Raw genomic sequence first — 11,821 nt, 5'->3', positions numbered from 1 at the left:
GAACCAATATTTGCTTCCTTTCTGCTTAAGTAGATAATATTTCACATTTGTTTTCCCCAGTAGGAAATATCTGACAATCATAACCAAGCCAAATAAATTTTCTTTGAAGCAAATTCTATTTTTTCCCCACTACACATATTCCAAGTGTCTTTGCGTCTGTGGCATGTTTTTGTTAAAACACACCAAAGAACAAAAAATATGCATAGCACACTTAACCCCCCTTATTTTTTGTCTTGCTGAAATCAGGACATTTGGCTGTTGGAGCAATTGCAAGTACGGGTTTGCAGAGTCTCTTTTATTCAACCCCAACTCAAAGACATCATTGAAAAGCAGCACACTGAAGCTTTCAAAACAAATGTAGCAATCCGCTCGCCTGTCACCATGGCAACCATCCTCTCCTGCACTCCCTCCTCCTCTTCTCTCCCCTCCCCCTCTCACTCTGCTCTAGACGGCATATGGGAATAAGTCAGGGGGGGGTGACGGCTCCCATCATGCTTTGCAGTCGGAAGCAGGAAGAATCTTGAATGAGATGAAAAGATGTCAGATGGACTAACGACACGGGAGGAGACCCAATGCCCCCCACGTGCCATTCAAGCTCCTCTCAGGGTGAGTCCTCCTTCTTGCCACTTCCTAACAATCCACTCGGCAGGTGTAATCTCTGAAAGACACATTGATGGTTGACACAATGATGAGCTGATCTTCTCATCTTGTGGTGGTTTGTCAGTAGAAGAAGGAGGAACATTCCACAGAAACTTTGCCACATCTATTTGTCTAAGTGTAGCATTCCCTTGTATTTAGGATGGAACATCTCCTCCCCTTGACTATCTTCAATCTGCCGTGAAGAGGATTATTATTAGATGTGGAATTTTATACTTGATGAGTCTGACATGATGAATAATTTTACCAAGACTGACATGAGGAATGCGATGACATGATTAGCTCAAATGCTGACAATGGGGCCTTTCTTTGTAACCTGTAATGTATTCAGGAGGGAACACACAAACATATTAACTTGCATGTCATCAATGTGTCAGTGTGTGTTGAAAACATGGTTGGACAAATATTGCAGTTCAGTTAAATATTGACTCGGTATGTCTTCTTTAGAAATGTTAATACTTAATGCAAATGAGGATAAGCCACGCCCACTTTAGGGGACCAAGCCAGTAGAAAATGTTTGCTCAGAGGGTTGCGCTTGGCTCACTATCTGAAGTGGTTACACTTTGTAAATACAGATGACTTAGTCGTCACATCAGACTTCGTGTTGCGGTTCGACTTGTCCAGGTGAGTACTAATGCAGAAATGCAATTTAATGGACTTTTGTTGAAATGTTTTTATTGATTTAGATTTTTTGAGTAACATATCAGTCGATGGATACAGAGAGAGGAAATTTATACAAGCAATAAAAAAAAAATTGCTTGGGAAAACGTGCATGGAAATTATACTAAACAACCGTGAAATAAATTAAATTAAAAGAATTTAATTACAGAAATGTTTTAAAGGGCATTTACAGGAAAGATTTAAAATAATCAATCATTGTTTATTTGCGTCATTCATTCATTAATCCAATTTTGGAAAAACTCGATAATTATACCAATAAAATATTTGAACCTCATGTAAATGAATCTTTTGTTGTTTTCAAATGTTGACTTGAAATATCGTACATGAGAATAAGTCCTGTCCACAAAATTCTTAGCATTACTCGGGTCCTTTGTACCACATGATGAAAAGCGGTACGCACTGATTGGACACAGTCAAAGAACAGAGTTGACCCATTGTTTTAGTCTTTTTGACACGGTGATCAATCTTGGCACGGTGTACAAAAGATCATCAGGGTGTCTTCTCCCATGCTCAACCATTTATCAGGTTCTTTTCTAATAAGTAAGAAAGTCCAAGTTTAGCTGCAACTGTAATTTATTGATATTCTTCCGGCTCTGTGGGTGAACTTTTCTACATTGATTGTGTCAGATCACAAAGCAAACGTAACTTATCTCATGTCTTGTTTTTCCCTTTCAAGTCAAGATGGCTTCTTTTAGGGTTAGAGAACATGAGGAACCCAGGGAAGAAATTTCTTTTGCACGATTGTCACGTCACATCCATCAACATTAATGTGCGCTAATACAAAATGACAAATAGACGTGATAGTAGTTTATTACTGACTACCTCAGCGGTTTATCGGTCTTTAACGGCTTCAAAACATGCCGCATAGGACTCTTGTGATGAGGTCAATAATGGATGACATTTAGTGTTTTACAGCTACTGAGACATTGTATCATTCTCTGCTCCTGAAACTTCGTGGCAACTGTGAGACAAAAACAGTTTTTGGCTGAATCATAGTTTTCCTGAAGTCAGGTTTTACTCGGGGTCACTAAGATATAATTTCTTTAGCCACTTTATTTAAACCAATAGTTTGATCTAGAGGAGTCAAAGAATCCAAGTGGTTCATGAAGCAAATTTGAAGCTTCGTTTTCCCCATCACTGCAATGTCATGGATTTTCACCTGTAGGAAATACATGGGGGCAGGGTCGCTAAGATAAATTAGAGAATTGGGGTCACGAGTGAGTAGTTCAACATGTATGTGCCTTTTTCTCTGGATCTCCAAGGAGCACTGCAGACCACCCCGTCATCGACCCCTCCGCCCTTCTCTTCATTTGCCACACACTCTCTCCATCTGAGACCATGGAGGAGGTCAGCTCGACACCATCTCTGTTGGAGCGGAAGGCTCATCACGCAGAGCCCACACTTTCCGTCCTCAAGTCCAAGCTGCAACGGAGTCTGAGCTGCTCTGCGACCCGGGTCCGCTCCACTTTGTCGGGCTGCTTCCCTGTGGTGCGCTGGTTGCCCAAGTACAAACTGCGAGAGTATGTTTGGGGCGACGCCATGTCCGGCTTGATCGTGGGGATCATCTTGGTACCGCAGGCCATCGCCTACTGCCTCCTGGCTGGAGTAGAACCCATCTATGGATTGTATACTTCGTTTTATGCCAACATCATTTATTTTCTCATGGGGACATCCAGACATGTTTCTGTCGGCATCTTTAGCCTGATGAGTCTCATGGTTGGACAGGTGAGCTCCAGTTGTCACAAAAGATGTACTTCAAACCGAATCCTTATCCAAACTTTATCCTCAGGTGGTCTACAGAGAAGTGTTCCTCGCTGGATTCGACCTCAACGAGGATTCTCCTGGTGTTCCAGAGTTCAACGGTTCTTTCGTCAACCTCACAACTCACACTGTAGAAATTATGGGTGTGCAATGTGGGAAGGAGTGTTACGCAATTAGCGTAGCCGCGGCTCTTACGCTCCTGGCTGGTATCTACCAGGTAAAGAGCCACCTTCAAGATTTCCACCCTCCAAGATTTTAGTTTTCCTAATCAGCAGGTCTGACAATCCCCTCCACAGGTTCTAATGGCTGTGTTTCGGCTGGGCTTTGTCTCCGTCTATCTTTCGGCTCCCATGTTGGATGGTTTTGCCACAGGAGCTTCCTTTACTATCCTGACCGTCCAAGCTAAATACCTCTTGGGTCTGAAGATCCCTCGCCATCAGGGTTATGGAACTGTCGTCGTAACCTGGTTCAACATCTTCGCCAACATTCACAAGACCAATATGTGTGATCTTATCACCAGTGCCATCTGTATCACCGTATTGGGTAAATATGGACCAGAACTCACAATGTGAGATAAGGTAGTCACTAAATTTGGGCTTTGGGGGTTCTGTAGTGGCAGGGAAAGAGATCCAGGAACGCTACAAGGATCGTTTGAAGATCCCTCTGCCAACTGAACTGGTCGTGGTTGCCGGAGCCACGTTGGCCAGTCATTTTGGAGATCTCAACCATCAGTACGGCACCAGTGTTTCTGGTCATATCCCCACTGGCTTCATCCCTCCTCAAGTGCCCAGCCTAAGTCTGATGTCAAGAGTAGCACTGGACGCCATTCCTCTAGCGGTCATCAGGTAGTTTTTAAACAAAGTAAAGATGTAGCACCTAGCTAGCTAGTAGTGATTAGTCAACAAAAATGTCATTTTATCTCCTAGCTTTGCCTTTACCGTGTCACTGGCCGAGATGTTTGCCAAGAAGAACGGCTACACGGTCCGTCCCAATCAGGAGATGTTTGCCATCGGCTGCTGTAACATCATTCCGTCCTTCTTCCATTGCTTGACCACTAGCGCGGCGTTAGCAAAAACTATGGTGAAGGATTCAACGGGCTGTCAAACACAGGTGAAGTCCAAACAGAAGAAATATCAATCATAGTTTTTGTAGAATGTAGGAAAAGACGTCCTTGTGTTTCAGGTATCAAGTCTGATCAGCGCCTTGGTCATCCTGCTCGTCTTGCTCTTCTTCGCGCCTTTCTTCCACGCTCTCCAGAAATGCGTCCTGGCCTGTATTATTATCGTCAGCCTTCGTGGGGCACTCAGGAAGTTTAAGGACGTCCCTGCTAAGTGGCGAGCCAGCCGTAACGATGCCGTAGTTTGGTTGGTTACCGTGTTGGCCACAGCTCTTATCAAGGTCGAGCTCGGCCTCGTTATTGGCATCACCTTCTCGATGATCTGCGTTATCTATAAGACCCAGAACCCCAAGGTGAGTGACAGAACTGTAGAACATCCATCTACGAGACTTTTCCATTCCCTGACCTTATCCCTCGTCTAACATCAGGTCTCTCTCCTGGGCCGAGTCGGCGACTCCGATCTTTACGAGGACGTGGAGGAATACCAAAACCTGGTTCCGCCAAACCGAGTCCGAGTCTTCCGCTTCCAGGCTCCTCTCTACTACGCCAACAAGGACACCTTCCTGAAAGCTCTTTACCGAGCTGTTGGGGTGACGCCTTTCTTGGAAATGACCAGAAGGAAAAAGGCAGAGAAGAAAGCCAAAAAGATGACTTTGACGCAAGCCCAGACAAACGGGGACGCTAATCATAGAGATGTTGTGGTGGCACTCTTACAAGATTTAGAGCTGGACTTCCACACCATCATTGTGGACTGCTCCGCCATCCCTTTTATAGACTCCGCCGGCATGGCTGCTTTTAAGGGGCTGCTGAAGGAGTTCAAGGAGATCGGGGTGGAAGTGGTCTTCGCCTGCTGCAACACCTCCGTCATTGATACTTTGCAGAAGGGACACTTCTTTGGGAAAGGTGGCAAAGACATGAACAAAATCCTGTTCCACACGGTCCATCACGCCGTCCTACATACAAACACACAGCAGCCGGACAAAAACAAGGAAGACTCTGCTCTGTAGACAAAAGAAATGTACGGTCGACAAGTTGTAAGATAAAATGACTACCCTGTCACATTTGTTGCATCACGCAATGTTCTGTTCATTCGCAACTGTCTGCATTTTTAGGAGAAGATAAAAATGAGCAAGACCAAAGCAAAACAAACCTGTCGGCTAATCATTCACTATCAGTCCAATTTTATGAACACATTGTTGCCTTAAGTTCCACTTTTAGGATGGAGCACTTTGATAAAATACTTTTTGACCACCGTCCTTATCACTTGTGAGCTAAACTAAACACATTCTGAATGCGGTATATCAGATTGGAGATATAAAAAATGCTTGCGGTGTAATCGGGTCACGTTGTTGCGCTGTAAAAAATTTAAGAAATTGTAGGAGAAAGGAAAAAAATAACGATCAAAGCAAATCTAAATGCAAAATACTGTTGTAAAGCTCCATTTTTGGAATGGGCAGAACCAATCAGTGGTGATTGCATTTAAAATATTTTTTTTCTGTGGACTGGTACGAATACGTCATGTTTGTCACAACTGTCGAGGCATTATGTCAACTATACACTGTTGAGGAGCCTGTTGTTCAATAAAAATATATTTTTTACGAACACATCGACTTCTCTTTTTGTCTACTTAGCAATGAAAAGCGATTATGTTGCTTTTAACATCAGATTTTTTATTTAATTGGCTAGTTGGCAACATTTTACCAACAGCCAAATCAAGATGGTGACAATTACACGTTCTCCAAAGAATTAGTTTGGACCTTTGGTTGACATGTCATTAATCACACCAATCCAGGTGACCAAAGTCTACCCGTAATGATTTAACCAAAGCCAATTATTACCAGCGAAACTAAAAATCATTTCTTAAATGGTTTAAACTCTCAACTGGGTCTCTCAACAAAATTCTCAACAACGCTATTCAAAGCTGATTTGTGCTTTTGCATATTTTTATGTAAATAAACTTGTTTGATAACCCCCCAAATTAAATTTAAAAAGGGGTACAGTTGGGGATTATTGAAATTTAATTTGAGCGAAATGTCATTTTTGTGTTTGGGTCTTTTTGTTGTATATCGATTGGGACGTCCCAATAATAATTTATTAAAATAATTAATACAAAATAATTTGAGCCACCTGTGCCACTCACCTGCAGATCGTTTGCTGGAGGAGCACACCAGCTATAAAAGCCCTGCCCTTAGTCAGTGCTCTTCTTAGTTGTCGCCAGATTGTGTCTTTTGCAGCATGTTGTAGTTATGTAGCACGTTTTGATGTTTTATTTTTATTTTTTGGGGCTTTCACGTCAATCTTTTGACTAACAAATTGTGCGAGGGTGACTTTTAGGACTCCCTGAATATAAATATAATTCAGGGTAATGAGTCATTTAGTTTGACAAGTTGACTACTATGCAAAAAGTGTTTTTTAGTTTTTAGTATTTATAGTTTAGGGTATGTCACACTAACAGTAACAAAGTTATGTGTGACATCCACCCATCTTCCAAGACGCTATTTCCCAACAAAATTACTTCTTAAACTCTCGTCAGTGTGTCTTGTTAAACGTCAGGATGTAATGCAACAGAATCTCTTGTAATTATTTAGTGCTAAGTTACACATCTACATGTTGTGTAACTTTAAAGGGGCCTTCGTTACTTAGTGTTTGTTTTTTGTGACTGACCAAATATGGTTAGTTTTTTTTTTTTTAATTGCGTCTGCAAGCGACTAGATTCTCAATGCGCAACAACACTGACCTCTGTTGTTCAAATTAGGAATAACAAGCTCTAACTCGTGGAATGTCCTTTGGCTTTTCAAAACGTGAAAAAAATCAACACTGCCTTCTGTTGTTCAAGTTAGGAATGACAAGCTCTTAACTTGTGGAATGTTCTTTGGGCTTTTCAAAACGTGAAAAGCAATTTGAACTTCATTCAAAATAGATTTTATGGCCCTGACAAAATTTAATACAATTTTAAAGTCAAGTTACAGTGCTTCACAATACAAATCAGCATTCTCTGAATAAAAATGGAAAAACATTGAAACAAAATTGTACTGTAGCTGCATTGTCGTGCAAAAAACAAATCAGTTCAAATTTCTTCTGGTAGAAGGCAAATGAAGTACAAGTATAACAACAAAAGACAGATTTCACACTGGCCCAATTCACACATTAGAATATTATAGTTACATAAAGATGGCCTCCACAATTATAGAAAAATATGTATGCCATGCATAGTTTGCGTTACAAGCTTGGGGGGTTGATTACTTTTGACCTGCAGTTGTATTTGTAAATTTGAAAAAACTTACATTTATAGTGCTTTGCTACCTGTATACATTTCACATTGCAAAAGCAGTTTGTGTTAAAAGAATGGTGCTGAAATATATCATACCTCTCAACCAAACTTTTGATTATTACAGCAAGGTGGTTGATTGTTTCAATTTGTGCATCAGTTATATCCACCGCAGTCATTTTTAATAAATAACATGCTAAAATATCCCATGCCTCACCTCCACCACCACACTTTCAAACACTTGAGGAAGCCATGTGCACCGTGTCAACCACAGTGACACTTTGTTCAATAAAAAGCTCCTGATTATTTTTTTTTTGTCCCGAGAGCCAAACGTGCAAATGTCTTCTCAACCAAGCATCAGATAATTGTCCATAAGAAAACATTTAAATTAAGTTTCTATCTAGTATAATTTAGTGATGGGGAAATGAAGCTTGCTGCTTCCTGAACCTTTTTTTTTTACTCCTCCAGATAACAGACTTGAATTTCTTAAACCCTTGTATTTAAATAAACAGTGCCATCTAGCGGAGTAAAAACAAGTGGTTCATGTTAATACTATATTTATACTATAAATAGAGACTTCCACTGACATACTGCCTGTTGTTGTCTTCAACAGACTTTCTACTGACACATATTGGCTCTGGTGGACATGCTTGTTCGTATTGACCAAATGTAAACAGTTTCAGTATTTCAAAAAACAAACAAAAACAAAAAAAAAAACAGCAATTGGTTGTGTCGATTGCTCTTTGTCATTACGTTCTCGGGGGGCAAGGTTGGCTGTGCCGGAATTGCATAATGTCCACGGCGGTTTGATGCCACCAGTAAAGCATTGCAACCACCAGAACGTGCCACACTTGATGACTGGCGCCGACATAGTTCACGTGCCCTGAGAAAACGACATGAACCAGAAATATTTTTGATAGTAATCGCTTTTTTTTTTTAAATGCTAAAAACTCTTGTATGATATTAACTGACAAAAATGGAGTGAACCAGACTCACCAGGAAAGCATCGCTCAGGCATCTTGGTAATGTAGAACACGAAGGCAGCGGCTCCGATGAGGTACATGATAATTAAACGAGGCAGGAACATCTGCACAAATTATAAAATATTGGCAAAAGTCATGTTGCATTGAAAAAAGTGCTGATTGTTAGTGTACTCCTGGTACACTAGCTCCCTCTAGCGGTATGTAAAAGAAACACAAGTGCTGATCTCCAGTTTTTTTGTAATGACGCTTTCCTCACCTTAACAATATGGCAACTGAAACCCCCATTGAGCCACACCCAGTGGCAGGTCGGAACCACCCCGATAACAGCCACGCCAAAGAAGATGGACACCCTAATGCAGCGCCATTCAGCGCTCATATACCTCGGATGGAACTGAGCGCCGAAAACCAACAGAATCATGGCCAGCACAGTCAGCGAATAAACCTGCCGCCAAAACTGATGAAACAAGACGATAAATTAGATAAAAGAAATCCATCGGAGATGGAGGAAATGCAAAATGGCACATACAGCATTGCAATAGAAGGAGTAGAAGATGCCGGGTACGTAACAGCCTAAGATGCCGACAGAGATGCCCGCGTAGTCCAACGCTAGAAAGCGACGGCTCATCTTCTCCGATCGATGGCATAAGAACATATGATACCCCACGGAGCACAACATGCACGCCTGTAAGGGGAGGGGGGGAGCACAATTGCGGAATGGTCAGAAGTGGTATCTACCAAACAAAGTAGTCCAAAGTTAAGACCAACTGCTTCTACATTGAGTCACCTACAAAACCACACCTATGTCAGGCATTAAAACACAACACAAACCGGTTTCAGACTTGATCGGGATGAGTGAACTCAACCTGTTTTCAAAAACGTGAATTTCCTGAATTACAATATCGTTTCACGGCACGGCCGGCACATTCTAACAGAAATGCAACGTCTAGCGTACCTGGAAGCAAAACAGTCCTATAGCGTAGATGACATAGTCCTCTTTGACGGCTCCCGAAGCCGGTAAGACCTTCACTGCGTCGTTGACAGCCAGAGAGAAGAAGAGAATGAAGCCTAACAGGTGGCTCCAGATGTTTACAGTCTCATTGGACAAAATGAAAATACTTGAGAGGGGGACAAAAAACAGGGTGGATTGTTATTGATTTAGTTTTGTTTAGATTGTGTAGCATTTAATATTAAGTTCACCTCCTCAGGCAGAGCTTGGAAGGCAGGTGGGCCCGATACCCGTCTGTGATATAGGGGTTCTCCCTGAGGTACATCGGAAGTTGTTCAAAGGTGTACAGTCTTATCTTCTGCGGGATACGCATAGGCCATTCCGGATAACTGCCCAGCTCGACGTAATGCGTCATTTTCATCCTGATCTTTGCTTTTTAACCCTCAAATGAAGCTGGTTTAGGGTGTGGGGGGTGCAGGAATGTGAACCTGACAAGAGAGGAGACACACTTAATATTTCCCACATGCATGTGGGCGAAGTGAAACAAAGTTTGTACTTGCAGGTTGCAAATGTATACTGACTCCCATTTACTATGAACTTGAATGTGATTGGTTCAGCCACATTCCAGTTTTAAGAAGGGTGTACTGTGAATCAAGGGTGTATCTCAGTTGTTTGACTTGTATTGTCAAATATTTTATTTATAGTTATATCATTGTGTAGATTATAATCTATAATTATAGATTACATTATCGGTGGATATCACTCTTTTTAATAACACAATATCTGGCATTTGAATTTTATATATATAGATGGACGAATGTATCACGAATTTGCACACAATAATGCAAAAATATATTAAGTTGAATGCACCACGAACTATATATTATGTTATATGTTGTATAATAAACGTCCAGCATGACAAATCATTTAGAATGACAATCGTGTAAAATATAAATGTGGTCACTGTGGACGCTGCCAACATTAAAACAAAACGTGGAAAATTTAATAATGACGCGATTAATCCTTGGACGTATAGTTCGACTCTAAACGTGTGTGAATCACTAGAAAATGAACACGCTCCGATCGAACCGATTATCCTTAACGTCATACATTGACAGGCGTTATTTAGGACAGCTAAATTGATTGAAAACATACTGACCAGTGACCGCTAGTCCCCGTGCCACAGTCGGTGATCTCCCGACACAGCCATGATCTCGCTGATATGTCACACCGCTCGCGTTTCTCCTTCCAAGTAAATCAGAATTGCTCAATAACGCGCACAAGGTAGCGTCAGCAACGTCAGCAACTAATACAAAGCCTGTTTTCTTTTTGGATTCATAGTAAACAATGACACAGCGCTCTACCGCCCCCTTCCGGTCAAACGGAAATATTTCACCCGCAGTCCATTCATTACATTGTGGTGATCGTTATAAAAGAAAACGTCACATTTGGGGATGTGGTTTAAGCAGTTTCCAGTTGATTTAAAAAAAACAAAGCTGAATAAGGAACACGCCACCCTCTTTTGGGCACAGAAAAAAAATACAATATCCTGCATTTGGATTTAGTAAAATTAGTGAAATTGGTTACTCTGTAATTGCTGTGTACGCCACACTTTTTTTTTTTTTTTTATAAACATCTGAAGTCGCTTACCAACGACTCACATCACTTTAAAACTCATAAAATTAACACTACAAAATAAATTCAACAACTGCCCTATAAAGGATGAAATTAAACTCCTAGTGGACCTCTGACATCTTTAGTTTTTGGGTCATATTGTATGTAATGTGGGCTTAGTGGCCTGCAATGTGCTGGTTACACCCACAAACAAAAGAAGGATCACGCGAAGTAAAAACAGACGTCTCCAAGGGGATACTGCATCAGGCAAAGATTCAATTTCCTGACAAAATGACATTGGTATGTATTGTTTCACGTCATGACTTCATGCTTTCTGAATGTTCATGCGTAAAGAAACATGCTTATCATTTCTGCCGCATTATAAAAAAAAAATATATAATGAGGGCAGGGCCATTTTCTGTCTTAAGATATTGTTTTGCAAAGGCGGTCAACGCATCTCAGGGGATAAAAATGATTTCATGCTCAATAAAACAACTTGTTTGGTCTTTGCAAGAACATTATGCATTTGTTCTTAATTCGAATTATTATTGGGACATTCTAATCATCAAGAACAGATGCTACATTCATTTTCCATTGAAGTGAATAAGATGCCATCTACTGCATAGCTTACATATTTATATTCCAAATATAGCTGTAATAATGTATGACAAATGTAGTTGTTGTATTAAGCAGCTCAAATAAGTCTCCTGCCATGCCCGTGCATATTTCCTGTCCCAGTCATTGACTATTTATGCTCCTAATAGTGCCAACTGTTTTGGCTTCTTAGAGCTTTA

At 41.0% G+C, this 11,821-nt stretch overlaps 2 protein-coding genes across 3 annotated transcripts; one reads left to right on the top strand and one right to left on the bottom strand.

Moving 5' to 3' along the window:
• Positions 1-453: 453 nt before the first annotated feature.
• Positions 454-5,818, top strand: slc26a1 (solute carrier family 26 member 1). Of its 2 annotated transcripts, none has more exons than XM_049738190.2 (8): positions 454-606; positions 2,601-3,063; positions 3,128-3,316; positions 3,396-3,642; positions 3,713-3,944; positions 4,026-4,209; positions 4,282-4,569; positions 4,645-5,818. In XM_049738190.2, exons 2-8 carry the CDS (start codon positions 2,677-2,679, stop codon positions 5,221-5,223), a joined length of 2,106 nt encoding a protein of 701 aa, XP_049594147.1. In that variant the 5' UTR covers positions 454-606; positions 2,601-2,676; the 3' UTR covers positions 5,224-5,818. The 2 variants fall into 2 exon arrangements, with proteins under 2 accessions (XP_049594147.1, XP_049594146.1); XM_049738189.2 differs by lacking the exon at positions 454-606 and adding an exon at positions 620-1,281.
• Positions 5,819-7,133: 1,315 nt separating this feature from the next.
• On the bottom strand, positions 7,134-10,739 carry LOC125979447 (progestin and adipoQ receptor family member 3). The gene is made up of 7 exons (XM_049737679.1): positions 10,573-10,739; positions 9,665-9,901; positions 9,420-9,582; positions 8,994-9,149; positions 8,724-8,921; positions 8,481-8,571; positions 7,134-8,367 (listed from the first exon to the last, which is right to left on the bottom strand). The coding sequence occupies exons 2-7, from the start codon at positions 9,832-9,834 to the stop codon at positions 8,234-8,236; spliced, it is 912 nt and encodes a 303-aa protein (XP_049593636.1). The 5' UTR covers positions 9,835-9,901; positions 10,573-10,739; the 3' UTR covers positions 7,134-8,233.
• Positions 10,740-11,821: the final 1,082 nt, after the last annotated feature.

The sequence above is a fragment of the Syngnathus scovelli genome, chromosome 13 (assembly GCF_024217435.2).
Source record: "Syngnathus scovelli strain Florida chromosome 13, RoL_Ssco_1.2, whole genome shotgun sequence".
Lineage (NCBI taxonomy): Eukaryota > Metazoa > Chordata > Actinopteri > Syngnathiformes > Syngnathidae > Syngnathus > Syngnathus scovelli.
The sequence above is the reverse complement of the archived record's forward strand: the minus strand, read 5'-3'. Positions and strand labels throughout refer to the sequence as shown.